The sequence below is a fragment of the Sorex fumeus genome, unplaced genomic scaffold (genome assembly GCF_029834395.1).
Source record: "Sorex fumeus unplaced genomic scaffold, SorFum_2.1 ptg000030l, whole genome shotgun sequence".
Lineage (NCBI taxonomy): Eukaryota > Metazoa > Chordata > Mammalia > Eulipotyphla > Soricidae > Sorex > Sorex fumeus.
Genome location: NW_026606087.1, coordinates 15,920,424 through 15,937,109, shown reverse-complemented (window position 1 = coordinate 15,937,109; position 16,686 = coordinate 15,920,424). Strand labels below are relative to the sequence as shown.

The following is a 16,686-nucleotide window of genomic DNA, read 5'->3' as shown; positions in this document are numbered from 1 at the left end:
GGATTTCGTAAAGCTCAGATCTTAGTTTTTTGTTTGCTTGGAGGCATACTTAGTGTTGGGGACAGCTGACAGGTTAGTGATCAGGGGTTGCTCTCTGGGTGTTGGGGGCACCATGCAATGCTGTGGATGGAACTAAGGGTTCCACGTGCTTTTAAACTACTTGCCTTGCCCCCAAAATCAAATGTTTTATTTATGTAACTTAATATCTTTGGATTGTATGGTCATTTTTTGTGAATGCTTTGTTAAATATCTTTGCTCAATTGTAATTTTTCCCCTCATAGCTGTTTCCTTCTCAGTATGAAAGATGATAGTATTGAAGGCATTTATGACACTTTAAAGCAATGTGCACTGATTTCCAAGTCTGCTGGAGGAATTGGTGTTGCTGTGAGTTGTATTCGAGCTACTGGCAGCTACATTGCTGGGGTAAGCTTTTATGGTAAAAGGTAAAGGTAAAGGCCCTCCCGTTGATCGTCGATTTGCTCGAGCGGGCCCAGTAACGTCTCCATTGGAGACTTTGTTGTTACTGTGTCTGGCATATCGGTGACTTAAAAATGTGTAGACTAGAAAGATAAACAAATGGAACTACATTAAACTAAGAAGCTTCTGCACCTCAAGGGAGACAATACCAGAATAAAAAGACTACCCACAGACTGGGAGAAAATATTTGCCCACCACTCACTCATTTAATAAAGGGTTATATCCAAGATATGTAAAGAGTTGGTGGTGGAATTTTACAAGGAAAAAAAAAATACAACAACTATACAAAACCATAGACCTTCACAAGGAAAAAACCTCTTATGAGTCTATCAAAAAATGCGATGAAGAGATGGAAAGAAAATTCCCTCAACGAAGACAGATGGCCAAAGGGCATTAAAAAAAAAAGAGCTCTTCTCACTATTATTCAGAGAAATGAAAATCAAAACAGTGAGATAAACACCAAAAGACTGGCACCTGTCAGTAAGAACAAAAACAACCTGTGTTGGTTATGCAGGGGATAAGGAAACCCTCGTTTGGTCTGCTTTTTTTGGAAAACAGTGTGAACACTCCTCAGGAAACTAGAAATTGGTCTTCCACATGACTCAGCAATTCTTCTTGGAATCTGCCCCACAGACTCAAAAACACTTTTCAGAAAAGATATTTGCACTCCTGTGTTCGTTGCAGCATTTTTCACAGTAGCCAAAATCCATATAACAACTTAAGTGAAAACATGTGACTGGGTAAAGAAAATGTGGTACATAGACACAATGGAAATCATACATACATATACGCAATGGAAGCTGGTACATATAATACTAACCTGTAAGAAAAGATGATATTCTGCAGTTTGCTGCTACGTGGATGGATCTGGAGCTTATGCTGAATGAAGTTAGTCAAAGGGAGAGGGACAGACACAGAAAGATCTTTTTCATAGGTGGATAGAAAGAGATGTGCTAGGGGACTAATAAATGCCACCAGTAACCAAAGCTTAGAACTTGAGAACAGTCTCATATGAAGCTTACCATGGGTGGAGGTTGGTGAGGTTAGCGGGGGAGGTGTTGAGGGTTTAAATAGGACAGGGATGGAAACACTGGAATAAGGGTAAAGGGAAATGGCACTCTGGAGCAGCAGGAGGTAGTGCTGGGAGGTGGTAAAGTTATGTATGAGACTTTATCAGTGACAGTACTATAAACCACAGTGCCTAAAAAAAAGTGCCTGTCATAGAGGCGAAATGGGTATTGGAACATTGTATGTCTGAAAGTCAGTTATGAATAACTTCGTAAATTGTAGTGCCTCAAGAAAAGTGTAAAAAAATGTGATTGTAGAAAGATTCGAGTCCATAAGTAAACAAAAGGTCGAGCAGTACTGGCTTTGGAAGGTCTGAATTTCTGTTAATGACTATATGACTTGGAATGAGTCATTTTGCAACTGAATTTATTTTTATGTCTTTTTCCAAGGATTAAAATCTCGGCCGCGCGACATCTTATCAGGACATCTTTTTATGACATCTTATTATTTCATTCCTACTTTGGACAAACTTGCAGGCTATCGAATGTAGCCTGCCCACAGGGCAGAGTCTGGCAAACTCCCTGTGGCGTACCAAATATGCCAAATACCAGGAACAATGATGGGTCTCATTCTTCTAAAGAGCCTTGAATATAATCTCAGGGCTAGGATGAAAGAGACATTACTGGGGCCTGCTCGAGGCAATCGACGAATAACAGGATGATGAAATGAAATGAAATGAAAATCTCTGATCTGGGTTTTTGGGATCCTTTTATTTGTGGTTTGGGGGTCATACCCAGCAATGCTCAGGGGGATACTCCTGGTTCTGTACTGACAAATCATTACTTGGGGTGCTCAGGGGACCACATGGATTGTGGGGATTGAACCCTGGTTGGCAACCTGCAAGGCAAGCTCTGTAACCCCCGTACTATCTCTCCAGCTTCTCTGGGATCCTTTTTAACTTCGATTGTTGGGATTCTTATTTATTTTAGAAATAACAGTAATGGATATCATTTTTGGTTACTGTTATAAAAGTCTTGCATGATATAGTTAATCTTTACTCAAGCTTTCTGAGATACTTTAGACTTGTGGTAGAAGCTTTTACTCCCTATACTTCGTCAGTATGACATATTTTCATTCTACAAGTGTGAAAGCGTGTTTAGAAAATTAAGTTACAGATCAGATATGTAAATTATACTTATATATCACATAATATGTGATAGTGCCAGAATTTAAGCTTTTAGCATTGGTACTTTATATTGGTGTCAATTCTGTCCCCTTTCTGGTTCACTGTTTATCAGGAGCCAAGATAATGATTTTGGTTAAGAGTTGAATTTGGATCCTATCTGCGCTTTTTACTAGTAGTATGACCTAGCACATGCTATTTTGTATTTCTGAGTTTGTTTTCTTATCTGTAATGTGAAAAAGAACCTGATAGAACAAAGTTAGAAGGGTTGGAGAGAGTACAACGAATGGGTAAGGTATTTGCCTTGCATGAAGCTGGCTAGGTTTAATTCCCAGCACCCTATAGGTCCCCTAAGCCCAATAGAAGTAATTCCAGAGTACACACACAAACGAAGAAAGTACTGAAGGAAATTATTATTTCCTTCATTATTATTTATTTTAAAATAAAATAACACCTTCACATTATTCCATTATGTGGTGATTCAAGATTATGTGATGTTGTAACACACAATACTAGGATAAGGCATAGCTTCTTTTTCTGAACTCAAAAGCCTTGCTTTGAAATTAAAATGGCGATTTTAGATATTTCATGAAGTATCATCTAGTTTTAGGAGTCTGTTTATTTTCTTCTAGGACCCATTTATTGTTGAGCCTCGCCTATCACCTAATGTATCAGTTGCACCTAATTCTTATTGGAAGTTGCCTTGAATTCTTTCAGGGAGAAAGAGATAGTGTTGTTTTCCTCTACCCAAAGCCTATTTCTATATATTGGCCTTTTGAAAGCATGAGCTTTAATTTTAGCTACCCTCATTGCAGATCCTTTTGACTTATGTCTCATTGTAAATTAAAGATACCAGGAAGTAAATGCGTGGTTTCCTGAAGTGTTCCATAAGCGTGCCCTGAGGCTGCACTTTCATTCACCACCCAGGAGAGGACCAGAGAGGCCTGCGTGACATTGAGAAAGATGCACAGCGGAACCTGGATTCACCCAAAGGTCAAAAGGCAGCTTTGTGTCCCAAAGTGGGCAGCCATTAATGTATCCACAGGATAATCTTCATCCCTCAGTAGGGCGTCCCCAGAGACCTTCCTGGAAGTGGTGTGGATGCTGAGAGTGAAGTGGAATAGACACTCTCCCAGACTACAGATGGAACCATGGTAATGCAGTGTAGATTTCTATCATGCGTAGTAGATGAAGATTGTAATCCTGACGACTCAATAATAACCTCCTACATAATCTCTCTAAAAAGGATTTCAGAGTGGAAATGCTTAGGATGTTTAATGAGCTCAAAGAAATAATGGAATGCCAGCCAATAATACACAAAAGATATCAGGGCAGAAATGAGAAAACTGTAAACAAATAACAGAACTTAAAAATCTCATAAGCGAGGTGAAAAACTCACTGGGGAAGGCCTCACCAGCAGAGTAACAGCTGCTTAGGATAGAATCAGTGAGCTCCAAGATGAGGTACAGAAAGCCTCCAGACAACAGCAAAAGATGGAAAAACACCTCAAAATAAATAGCTGATGAGGATTTGGGATGAAATCAGGAGGAACAAAAAAAATCACCCCAGAGGGCAAGGAAAGCACTTTATGTATGGAGAAGCTATAGTCAAAGACATCACTGCTGAGAAGTTCCCAGAGCAGGAGAGTACACGCATCCAGATCCAGGAGACCTGAATGTACCAACTAAAGGAGATCCAGATAAAAATACTCTAAAATAAGTAAAAGTAAAGGCCCTCCCGTTGATCATCGATTTGCTCGAGCGGGCCCAGTAACGTCTCCATTGGAGACTTTGTTGTTACTGTGTCTGGCATATCGAATACTCTCGGTAGCTTGCCAGGCTCTCCGAGAGGGGCGGAGGAATCGAACTCGGGTTGGCCATGTTGGCCGCTTGTAAGGCGAACGCCCTACCCGCTGTGCTATCGCTCCACTCTAGGACATTCTAATCAGAATGATGAAAATGATAAAAGATAGGATATTGAAAGCAGAAATCAAAGAAGGAAATTATATACAAAGGATTGTCCTTAAGATTTACGGATTTAACAAATGAAACACTCCAGGCCCCAAAATAATGGTGGGATATAGTATAAAAAAAAAAAAAATTGACACTTCACCAAGAGTACCCAGCCAGACTCTCATTCAGATTTGAAGAAACCTATACAGCTTCATGGTTGCACAACAGCCCTGGAACTTTGTAGACTCAAAACCATCTTACAAGAAGAATTAGAGGGGGTACTTTAAGATAAGACAAATCTACAAATAGTGCCAAAGTCCTACAAAAGATAGCACAAAACGCCATGACAGTAATCTCAATGTCAGTGGGCTAAATGCAGCAATTAAGAGACATAGAGTGGTGGGAAAGATTAGAACCCAACATTCTGCTGCCTGCGAGAGAAACATTTTGAAAGTCAGAGCAAACAGATTCAAAGTCAAAGGTTAGAAGACAATTCTTGAAACAAACAACTCCCTCAAAAAGACTCTGGCCTTATTGGTATCAGATGACAGACTTCAGGCTCAAAAGGTTGTAAGAGACTGCAAAAGTCATAAATGATTACGGGATATGTACGTTAGAGGAACTCAACACTCAAAAACAGATATGCACTGAATGAGGGATAAGTAAATACTTAAAATAACTGGTAGTAGATGTGAAGAAAGACATTGGTAGGAACACAATAACAGTTGGAAGTTTCAGCACTGCTCTGTTCATACCTCAATAAATAAATTAGCTATTGATAGATCAATAAAGCTCAGTAAGGACGTTCTTTGAAAATAGAAATGGGAGAGGGGATTAGTGTGTGTGTGTGTGTGTGTGTGTGTGTGTGTGTATGCATACATATATATATGACATTTCATCCCCCAGAAACTGAATATACATTCTTCAGTGCACATGAGACATTCTCCAAGATAGACCACATGCTACGACAAAATAAACCACAAAGCCAGGAGGGTAGGAATCATGCCAACTATTTTCTCACACCCTGATGCACTGAAATAAGAAGTTAATCATAAACAGAAATGGAGAAATAACTCAAACTCCTGGAAATTAAACAGCTAGTTATTGAACAACCAGTGGGCCAAGGAGGAAATCAAAAGATTCCTGGAAATAGAGAATGATGACAGAAGTTAACTAGAACTTATAGGACACAGCAAAAGTGGTGGTAAGAGGGAAGTTTATAACTATGCAGGCATTCATCAGGAAGGACCCACAAAAATACCATGACTACACAAGTTAAGAAACTAGAAAATGACCAATAAAAGGAGCCTGAAGCAGGCAGGATGATGGAAATTATAAAACTTAGATTAGAGCATAGTGACCAGAGAGATAGTACAGTGGGTAGGACCTTTGCTTTGCATGCTGCACACCCGGGTTTGATCCCTGGCTTCCCATATGGCTCCTTGAGCACCATCAGGAGTGATTCTGGAGTGCAGAGTCAGGAGTAACCCCTGAGCATTGCCAAGTGTGGTCCCCCTTCCTCCCAAATAAAATCCCACAAAAACCAAAAAGACATAGAGGAGAAAGTAATGAATTGGAATCCATAAAAACAATGTAAGAGATGACCAAAACCAGAAGCTGATTCTTTGAGAAAATAAGCAGGATTGGGGGTCAGGGAAGAGAAAGAGAGAGTGTGTGTCCCCTTATTAACCAAATCAGAAATGAAAGGGAGGGGGTATCACAACAGACAGCACAGAAAGTCATCAGATTACTTTGAGAATTTTTATGCGACAAAATGAGAGAACCTAGTTGAAATGGATCAATTCTTAGACTTCTATAAACTCCCAAGGCTGAACCAAAAGACATGGAACATTTGAACAGACCTATCACTTCCGAAGAAATCAAAATGGTAATCAGAAGTCTCCCCCCAAACAAAAGCGCAGCCCAGATAGATTTGCCATTGAGTTCTTAAATACCTTTGAAGAGGACTTAGTGCCAGTCTTCTTCAGGCTCTTCCAGGAAATTGAAGAAACAAATACTCCCAAACAGTGTCTGTGAAGCAAACATTTACCCTAGTACCAAAGGCAGAGACTCCACAAAAAAGTTACAGATCTGTATCCCTGATGAACATAGATGCAAAGATCCTCTACAAAATAATAGGAAATTGAATCCAACAACTCATCAGAAAATCATATACCATGACCAAGTGGAATTCATTCCAGGCATACAAGAATGGTTTAACATACCCAAGTCGGTCAACTTAATCAGCCAATAACAAAACAAAACAAAAAACATGATTATATTAATAGGTGCAGAGAAAGCATTTGGCAAGATCCAGTATCCATGATAAAAACTCATGAATTGAACTTTCTCTCCTCAACATAGTCAAAGCCGTTTAATGCATGCCCACAGCAAATATTATAACCAATGGGGGATAAATTAAAAAACCTCTCTAAGATCAAGCACAAGACAAGTTGCCCACTCTTGCCACTTTCAATATAGTACTGGAAGTACTTGCTACAGCAATTAGGGAAGTAAAAGAAATCACGGGACCTAGATAGGAAAGGAAGAAGTGAAAAGTGACAGACTACAAAATTACTATGCAAAAGTCTATGGCTTTCTTATATGTAAATAATGAAAGATAAGGGGGTAACTTTCATTTAAAAAACAATTCTGCTTACAGCTGTGCCTCAGAAAATCATGTACCTTGGAATTAGCTTAACTAAAGAGAAAGCAACAAAACATAACTTCAGGAAAACAAAGCAGCAAAACACTACTTTTAGAAATAGGAGAGGACATGAGAAAATGAAAACACAACCCCTGCTCATAACTTGGGAGAATATCAAAATGGCAATCGTCCCAAAAGCATTGTACAGATTCAATGCAGTCTCCACAAGAATACCCATGACATTCTTCAGAGAAATAGTTCAGACACTCTTGAAATTCAAATAAAACAATATCCCCACCCCTGCCCACAGATAGCTAAAGTAATCCTTGGGAAAAAAAGATAGGTATCACTTTTCTCAACTACAAACTGTACTGCAAAGTGGTAGTTATTAAAATGGCATGGTGTTGGAGTAAAGACAGACCCCCAGGTCGGTGGAATAGATTTGAATATTCTGAGTCACACTCGTAGGTGTATGATCAGTTAATCTTTGATAAAGAAGCAAAAAAGTAAGTTACAGAGGATGGAAAACCTTCAAAAACTGGTGTTGAAAAAAACTTCAGCTACATTTAAAACAATGAACTCAGATTCAAAACAATGAACTCAGACCTCTTTCTAATGCCATGAACAAAGTCAAATCAAAATGGATTAATAACCTTAATATCAGATCTGATTCTGAACTCTCCATGACATTGGAGCTAAAGGCATCTTAAAGGCTAAAACACCACTGACCAAGCAAATGGAAGCAAAGATAAACAAATGGGACTAAGCTTCTGCACCTTAAAAGGAGTGATGACCAGGATATAAAGTTAGCCCACACAGAATGAGAAATTATTTACCCACCGCTCATCTGATAAGAGATTAATGTCCAAAATATATAAGGCACAAGAGATTAATGTCCAAGATATATAAGGCACCAATAGAACTGTACAAGAAAAAACATCTAACCACATCAAAAATGGGGAGAAGAAAGGAACAGAAAACTATCTCCAAAAAGAAATACTAATGGCAAAAAGCACATGACAAAATGCTCTGCATCACTAATTGTAATTATCCAAGAGATGCAAATCAAAACTAATGAGATATCTCAAAGTAGAAGTAGAAATGCAATGTGCCAACAAAATTGGATTGGCAGGGAGTAATTTTGTTCTCTAGTGAGTCATTTTTTTTCCCTTACAGTCCTCTATTTCTCCATTCGATACCTTCATTCTTGGTCTCTCTTTCAGACTAATGGCAATTCCAATGGCCTTGTACCTATGCTAAGAGTATATAACAACACAGCTCGCTATGTGGATCAAGGCGGGAACAAGGTATGCTCTATTGAAAAGATACCACAACTAAAAATCTTTAGACATAGAGGTTTATATTATAGTTTGTTGTATATTTTTCTCTTTTGCTCCTCACTCCATCTTTCAAAGTCAGATTTGCACTTGGGATATGGCACAGCAGAAGAACACTTGCCTTGCATGTGTCAAATTTATAGCTCATGCTGCCCCCTCCCCCCAAAAAATCAATTTGATGAGGTATAATTTAAATTACACATACTTTAGGTATTTAGTTTGATGGGTTTTGACAGATTTATACACTTATATTATCATGTCACTCAAGACAACATTTCTGTTATTCCAAGATTTCTTACTCATCTTTGTATTAATCGCCTTCATTTCTACCTATACTTACTTTACACATGTTTCTAGGAAACTATCTAGTTATCTTCTTTAATGACAGTTTATTGGCGAAAAATTGGGCTGGAGAGATGTCTTAGTGGGCTGGAGTATATGCTTTACATGTGTCCTGAAATTTATTCATTTGTCTGTGTGGTGGCAGTGTTTGATACTTATCCCAGCATGGTTATAGACCCTTAGCACCTCTGGGTATTGCCCTCTCCCCTCATTTTTCCTAAACTATGTATCTAAATTGAAAAGGGGGTTGTAGTATGTGTTCTGGGTTCTTATTTTGGACCATATCCAGTGTTGTTCAGGGTTACTCCTGGCTCTGCATTGAGAAATTGCTCTTGGCAGTGCCTGGGGGACCATATGGGATGCCAGCGATTACACCTAGATTGGCTGCATGCATAGCAATCACCTTACCCACTGTACTGTCTTTCCCACCCTGTTCTGGGTTTTCCTTTTTCGAAAGCAAAGCTATTTTGGGACCAGAGATAGTATAGTCGGTAGGATTCTTGCCTTGCATGAAGAGCCAACCCAGGTCCTAATAGTCTCTGGAACCTGATATGGCTCCCTGAGCACTGCTGGGTATAGCAAAAAAAAAAAAAAAAAAAAAACAGAAAGAGGAGGGGGATGGTGGGAAGCAAAACTAATTTACAGAGGGCAAAATAAAACTTGAAGTTTGTTTACTTGTATTGATAGTTTACAACTTAGGCTTGCTAATCACCTAGTTTTCTATTCTTTTCCCCTAGTTTCCAGTCTGTCCCTTCCTTCCTTCCTTCCTTCCTTCCTTCCTTCCTTCCTTCCTCCCTCCCTCCCTCCCTCCCTCCCTCCCTCCCTCCTTCCCTCCTTCCTTCCTTCCTTCCTTCCTTCCTTCCTTCCTTCCGACTCAGGTTTGATCTCTGGCACCAAATATCTCATCCCACACACTGTTGAGTGTGGGTCTCCTCCCCCTGCCAAAAACAATTCTATGGGGAACTTTATAAGGCATATCTGCCTTTTGGGGGGTTTGTTTTTGTTTGTTGGGGGGCCATACCCAGTGATGCTCAGGGTTTACTCCTGGCTCTGTACTCAGAAATTACTCTTAGCCATGCCTGGGCGACCATATGGGATGCTGGGGATCAATCCTTGTAGGTCGTATGGTGCAAGGCAAGCACCCTACTTGCTGTACTATCTCTCCGTCCCCATATCAATCTTTTCTGACCTTAAATAAGAGCATAATGTATTATTGGTAAAGGTGATTTTCTTTAGGCTTTACGTGTACACACACACACACACACACACACACACACACACACATACACACGCACTACACATGTACTGGATAAAGTTACTCAATCTTTTGTATTTCATATTTTTATAATGTCAGTAGCTTTGTGTAATTCTTTGTAAGAAAGATACTGCTATTTTATTTTTATGGTACTGTTGTTTTCTCATTTAATTAATTTGGAGATTGAAAGATGATTAAAAAGGCTTTGGAAACCCTCCCCCCCTGTCGTCCCGTCCCCCCCACCACCATTATGACTTAATTGACATTAGCGACCTGGAGCATTTGCTATTTACCTGGAACCTTGGCATTTGGACATCTTTGAGTTCCTTGATTTGAAGAAGAACACAGGAAAGGAAGAACAGCGTGCTCGGGACCTTTTCTTTGCCCTGTGGATTCCAGATCTTTTCATGAAACGAGTAGAGACTAATCAGGTAAGAGATAGTACTTATTTCTGATAAACTTGATTTATGTAAGATTTTTTTTTTTTCTTAAATCGTGCATGTGAACACCTATGTGTTATTTGAAATTCTAAGCAATTGGAGTTGGGTTTGTTGTTGTTTGAATCACTGTTGAGATAGTTACAAAGCTTTCATGATTGAGTTTCAGTCATTCAGTCATGCAATGATTGAACACTCATCACTCCACCAGTGTGCATTTTCTACCACCAATGTCCCCAGTATCTCTCCTGCTACCCCCACCCCCACCCCCTCCCACTCCCTGCCTCTATGACAGACAGTTTACTTCTTACTCTTTTCTTTGGGCATCATGGTTTTTTTTTTTTTAATTTAATGTAGGAGTACTGCTATTTATTCAGCCATTGATTAAGCTGATTGAATTGAGCATGAATTCCACATTACTTTTTTTTTTTTTATTGAATCACTGTGAGATACAGTTACAAAGCTTTTATGTTCAAGATCCAGCCATTCAATGATCGAACACCCATCCCTCCACCAGTGCACAACCCCTGGTGTCCACAGTCTATCTCCCCCCTCCTCTACCATCCCAGTCCTTACCCTGCCTCCATGGCAGGCAGTTTCCTCAATACTCACCCTCAACTTTTTTTTTTTTAATTTTATTAGTGAAACTCTTTGAGGTACAGTTCTAGACTTACAATTTTTATTAGTGAAACACCATGAGGTACAGTCATAGACTTACAAATTTTTGTGCTTGGGTTTCAGTTATACAATGATCGAGTACCCATCCCTCCACAGTGCCCATTTTCCACCACCACTGATCCCAGTACCCCTCCCACCTCCCATCCTCCCCATCCCACCCTGCCTCTGTGGCAGGGCATTCCCTTTTGTTCTCTCCTTTTGGGTTGCTGTGGTTTGCAAAAGAGACATTGAGTGGCAAATCATGTTTGGTCTATAGTCTACTTTCAGCATGCATCTCCCATCCTGGGAGGATCCTCCCAACACCCTTTATTTGGTGCTCCCTTCTCTATCTGAGCTGCCTTTTCCTCTAGTGTGTGCGGCTGGCCTCCAAGCCGTGGTCACTTTACTTTTGGGCATTATGTTTTGCTCGAATTTTCCTACCACCATTCAAGCCTACCTGCCAGGGGCAGATGCTAGATCATTTATTGTCCATTGCTCATTTTGAATATCTTGGGTGCCACAGCGCTTCTGAATCCTAGATTGTGAATGGTTAGGTTTCAGAGACATTTCTGTAGGGCACTAATACACATTGGGAGTCAGTTGGACGTCTCTGGACCAGGGCTGTTGTTGCACTAAAATGGTGCCCAGAGGCACATTGTAGGTGTGGCAGCCAGGCCACTGAGAGGCCGGGGAGCCAGGGAGGGACAGCCGGCACCTCTGCTGCCATGCGGCATGGAGATTTAATCCTGGAACACGTATACCAGGGCCCTGCTTGTGGAAGCTCTTGGGATTCCATCTGGAGTAGGTCAGGAGACTGCACCTGCTCCATCTGAGGTGTCCTGGTGAAATTGACTTGGCATGGGGCCCGGAGAGATCTCCGGCTCTGTGGTTTCTTCTGGGAACTCACTGTTGTGTCTCTGGACCAGCGCTGTTGGTGTGCTAAGGTGACACCTGGAGCCACATTGTGGGCTGGCAGCTAAGCCAATGAGTGGGCAGGGAACCAGGGAGAGACAGTCTGGCGCCGCTGCCGCCATGCAACATGGAGACTTAATCCTGGAACCCATATACCGGAGCCTTGCTTGTGGAAGCTCTTGGTTGCCAGGATTCCATCCGGAGTAGGCAGGGAGACTGCACCTGCTCCATCTGGGGTGTGCGGCATTATGTTTCGCAATACAGATACTAAGAGGCTGTCATGTTCGGTCCTTTATCTACTTTCAGCACACATCTCTCATTTGGAGCAATCCTTCCAACCATCATTGACTAAGCGATCCCGTCTCTATCCCAGTTGCCATCTCCCACAACTCATGAGGGAGGTTTCCACTTGTGCAGTCTCCCTGGCCCTTGATTCTACTGTCCTTGGATGTTAGTCTTTTATTGTTTATTTATAAAATATTAATATTTTATATTTCACAAATGAGTATAGTCATTCTATGTCTGTCCCTCTCTGACTCATTTCAGTTAGTGTGATACTTTCCATGGCCATCCACTTATAAGCAAATTTCATGACTTCATCTTTTCTAACAGCTGCATAGTATTCCATTGTGTAGATGTACCAAAGTTTCTTTAACCAGTCATCTGTTCTCGGACACTCGGGTTGTTTCAGATTTTAGCTATTGTGAACAGTGCTGCAATGAACATAGAGGTACAGATGTCATTTCTACTGTTCTTTTTTGCACCCCTGGGAAATTTTCCCAAAAGTGTTATTACTGGGTCATATGGAAGCTCAATTTCTAGTTTTTTGATGAATGCCCATATTGTTTTCCCAAAAAAACTGGACCAGTTGGCATTCCCACCAACAATGAAAGAGCGTGCCTTCTGCCCCACATCTGCGCCAGCACTGGTTGTTCTTGTTATTTTTGATGTGTGCCAGTCTGTATGGTATAAGATGATATCTCTTTGTTGTTTTGATTTGCATCTCCCTGATGATTAGTGATGTAGCCTTTTTCATGTGCCTTTTGGCTATTTGTAGTTCTTTTTTGAGGAAGATTCTGTTAATTTCTTCTCATTTTTTGTTGGGATTGGAGGGTTATTTCTTGTACAGTTTTACTAATGTCTTGTATATCCTGGATGTTAATGCTTTGTCTGATGGGTATTAGGTAAATAATTTTTCCCATTCAGTGGGCTCTCTGTATTTTGGTCAGTGTTTCTTTTGAGGTACAGAAGCTTCTTAGTTTAGTGTAGTCACATTTGTTTATGTTTGTTTCCACTTACTTGGTCAGTGGTGTTTTATCCTTAAAGATGCCTTTAGCTTCAATGTCTTGGAGGGTTCTGCCTACATTTTCCTCCATGTACCTTATGGATTCATGTCTGATATTGAGGCCTTTAATCCACTTTGATCTGACTTTTGTGCCTGGCGTTGTCAGAGGTCTGAGTTCATTTTTTTGCAAGTAACTGTCCAGTTTTCTCAGCACCATTTGTTGAAGAAGCTTTCCTTGCTCCACTTCATATTTCCTGCTCCTTTATCAAATACTATGGGTCATATATTTGAGAGTCTGTGACCGAATATTTAACTCTGTTCCATTTAGGTCTGTTTCTATTCTAAAACCAGGCTCTTTTAACTACTAGTGCTTTGTAGTACAGTTTGAAGTTGGGGGAGATGATGTCACCCATCTTCTTTTTCCCAAGGATTGCTTTAGCTATTCGCTGGGGCCTTATTGTTCCATATGAATTTTAGAAGTGTTTTGTCTATTTTTTGAAGAATGCCATAGATATCCTTATAGGGACCACTGTCACTGTCTTCCCATTGTTCATCGATTTGCTCGAGCAGACCCAGTAACATTGTGAGACTTGTTACTGTGTTTGGCATATCAAATACGTCACGAGGAACTTGCCAGGCTTTGCCATGTGGGCGAGATACTCTCGGTAGCTTGCGGGCTCTCCCAGAGGGGTGGAAGAATTGAACTCGGGTCAGCCATGTTGGCGGCCTGCAAGGCAAATGCCTTACTCACTGTGCTATCGCTCTAGCCCATAGGGACCACGCTGAATCTAAATAATGCTTTGGGGAGTATTGCCATTTTGACAATGTTAATGCTCCTGACCCATGAGCAGAGTATGTGTCTCCATTTCCTAGTGTCCTCTTTTATTTCATGAAGTAGTGTTTTGAAATTTTCTTTGTATAGGTCCTTCACCTCTTTAGTTGGGGCTGGAGCAATAGCACAGCTGTAGGGCGTTTGCCTTACAAGCGGCCAACATGGCCGACTCGAGTTCGATTCCTCCGCCCCCTCTTGGAGAGCCCGGCAAGCTACCGAGAGTATCTCGCCCGAGTGGCAGAGCCTGGCAAGCTACCCGTGACGTATTCGATGTGCCAAACACAGTAACAAGTCTCATGATGGAGACGTTACTGGGCCCGCTCGAGCAAATCGATGAACAACGGGAGGACCATGACCTCTTTAGTTAAGCTCATTCCCAGGTACTTGATTTTCTGAGGTGCTATTTTGAACTGGATTGTAATTTTAATATTTCCTTCTTTTTTATTTTTTGTACGTAGGAAAGCCATGGACTTTTGGGTGTTGATTTTGTAGACTGCCATTTTACTTAACAAATCTAATGTTTCTAGGAGCTTTTTTTAAATAGAGTCTTTAGGATTTTCTAACTATAGTATCAGTATCATGTCATTCACAAATAGTGATAGTTTGACCTCTTCCTTTCCTATTTGGATGCCATTGATATTTTTTTCCTGCCTAACTGCTATGGCAAGAACTTTCAGTACTATGTTGAATAGAAATGGCAAGAGTGGGCAACCTTGTCTTGTCCCTGATTTTAGAGGGAAGGCTTTTAGTTTCTCCCCATTGAGAGTAATGCCGGCTGTGGACTTGTGGTAGATGGCTTTGACTATATTGAGAAAAACTGCTTCAATTCCCATTTTGTTGAGTGTTATTATTATTATTATTTTTTTTTTTTTTTGCTTTTTGGGTCACACCCAGTGATGCTCAGGGGTTACTCCTGGCTTTGCACTCAAGAATCACTCCTGGCGGTGCTCGGGGGACCATATGGGATCAGGGAATCGAACCCGGGTCGGCCATGTGCAAGGAAAACACTCTACCCGCTGTGCTATTGCTCCAGCCCCTGTCGAGTGTTTTTATCATGAACGGGTGCTGGATCCTGTCAAGGGCTTTCTCTGCATCTATTGATACGATTATATGGTTTTTATCTTTTATTGATATGTTGTATTATGCTGATTGACTTGTGTTAACCCATCCTTGCATCCCCAGGATGAATCCTGTTTGGTCATGGTGTATGATCTCTTTGATGAGTCATTGGATTCTGTTTGCTAGGATTTTGTTGAGGATCTTTGCATCTGTGTTCATCAGGGATATTGGCCTGTAATTATCTTTCTTTGTGGTGTCTCTATCTGCTTTTGGTAATCAGAGTGATATTTTCCTTATATAAACTGAAAGTGTTTCTGATTCTTCAATTTCCTGGAAAAGCTTGAAAAGGATTGGGAGTAAGTCCTCTTTAAGATTTGGCAGAATTCACTAGTGAATCCATCTGGGTTAGGCCTTTTGTTTTGGGGGAGACTTTATTACCATTTCAATTTCCTTGATAGTAATAGGTTTATTCAGGTACTCCAAGTCCTCTTTGTTCAGCCTTGAGAGGCTATATATAGGAATTCAGGAATTTATCCATTTCCTTGAAGATTTCTTGTTTCATGGCATGAAGATTCTCAAAGTAATCTCTGATGATCCTTTGAATTTCTGTCATCTCTGTTACGTCCCCCTTTTCATGTCTAATTCTGTTTATTAGAAGTCTTTTCCTTTGTGAGTCTTTGCTAGAGGTTTATTGGTCTTGTTTATTTTCCTCGAAGAACCAGCTTTTGTGTCATTGATCTTTCGGATTATTTTTTGGGCTTCCATCTCATTAATTTCTGCTCTTACATTTTATTATTTCCTTCCTCCTTCCTTGGTTAGACTCCTTTTTCAAGATCTTAAGCTGTGAGGTTAGGTTACTTATGTGGGCTTGCTTTTTCTTCTTGAAGAATGGCTTTTAGAGGTTTAAACTTTCCTTTTAACATAGCTTTTGCTGTGCCCATAAATTCTGGTAACTCTTGTCTTCATTCTCATTTGTTTCCAGGAATCTTTTGATTTCCTCTTTGATTTCCTTTCTGAGCCACTGGTTGTTCATTTGTTTGATTTGGTTTTCTGTTTGTGTGTGTGATTCACTTCTATTTTTAGTGCATCGTGATCCAAAAATATCATTGATGCAGTCTTTATTTTCCTAACTTTATGGAGGCATGTTTTGTGGCCCAGCATGTTATCTGTCTTGGAAAATGTTCCATGTGCACTTGAGAAGAATGTGTATCCTGCTTTTGGGGGATGAAGTGTTATCTCTCTATATAGGTAAATAGATAGATAGATAGATAGATAGATAGATAGATAGATAGATATCTACTGA

General features: G+C 40.4%; 1 protein-coding gene across 1 annotated transcript in view; it reads left to right on the top strand.

The window, feature by feature from the left end:
* Window positions 1-16,686, top strand: part of RRM1 (ribonucleotide reductase catalytic subunit M1) — a 57,463-nt gene that overhangs the window by 18,342 nt on the left and 22,435 nt on the right. Inside the window, exons 8-10 of the mRNA XM_056115925.1 lie at window positions 282-423; window positions 8,491-8,574; window positions 10,471-10,632. Of these exons, the coding sequence (XP_055971900.1) occupies window positions 282-423; window positions 8,491-8,574; window positions 10,471-10,632 (388 nt within the window). The remainder of the gene's footprint in view (window positions 1-281; window positions 424-8,490; window positions 8,575-10,470; window positions 10,633-16,686) is intronic.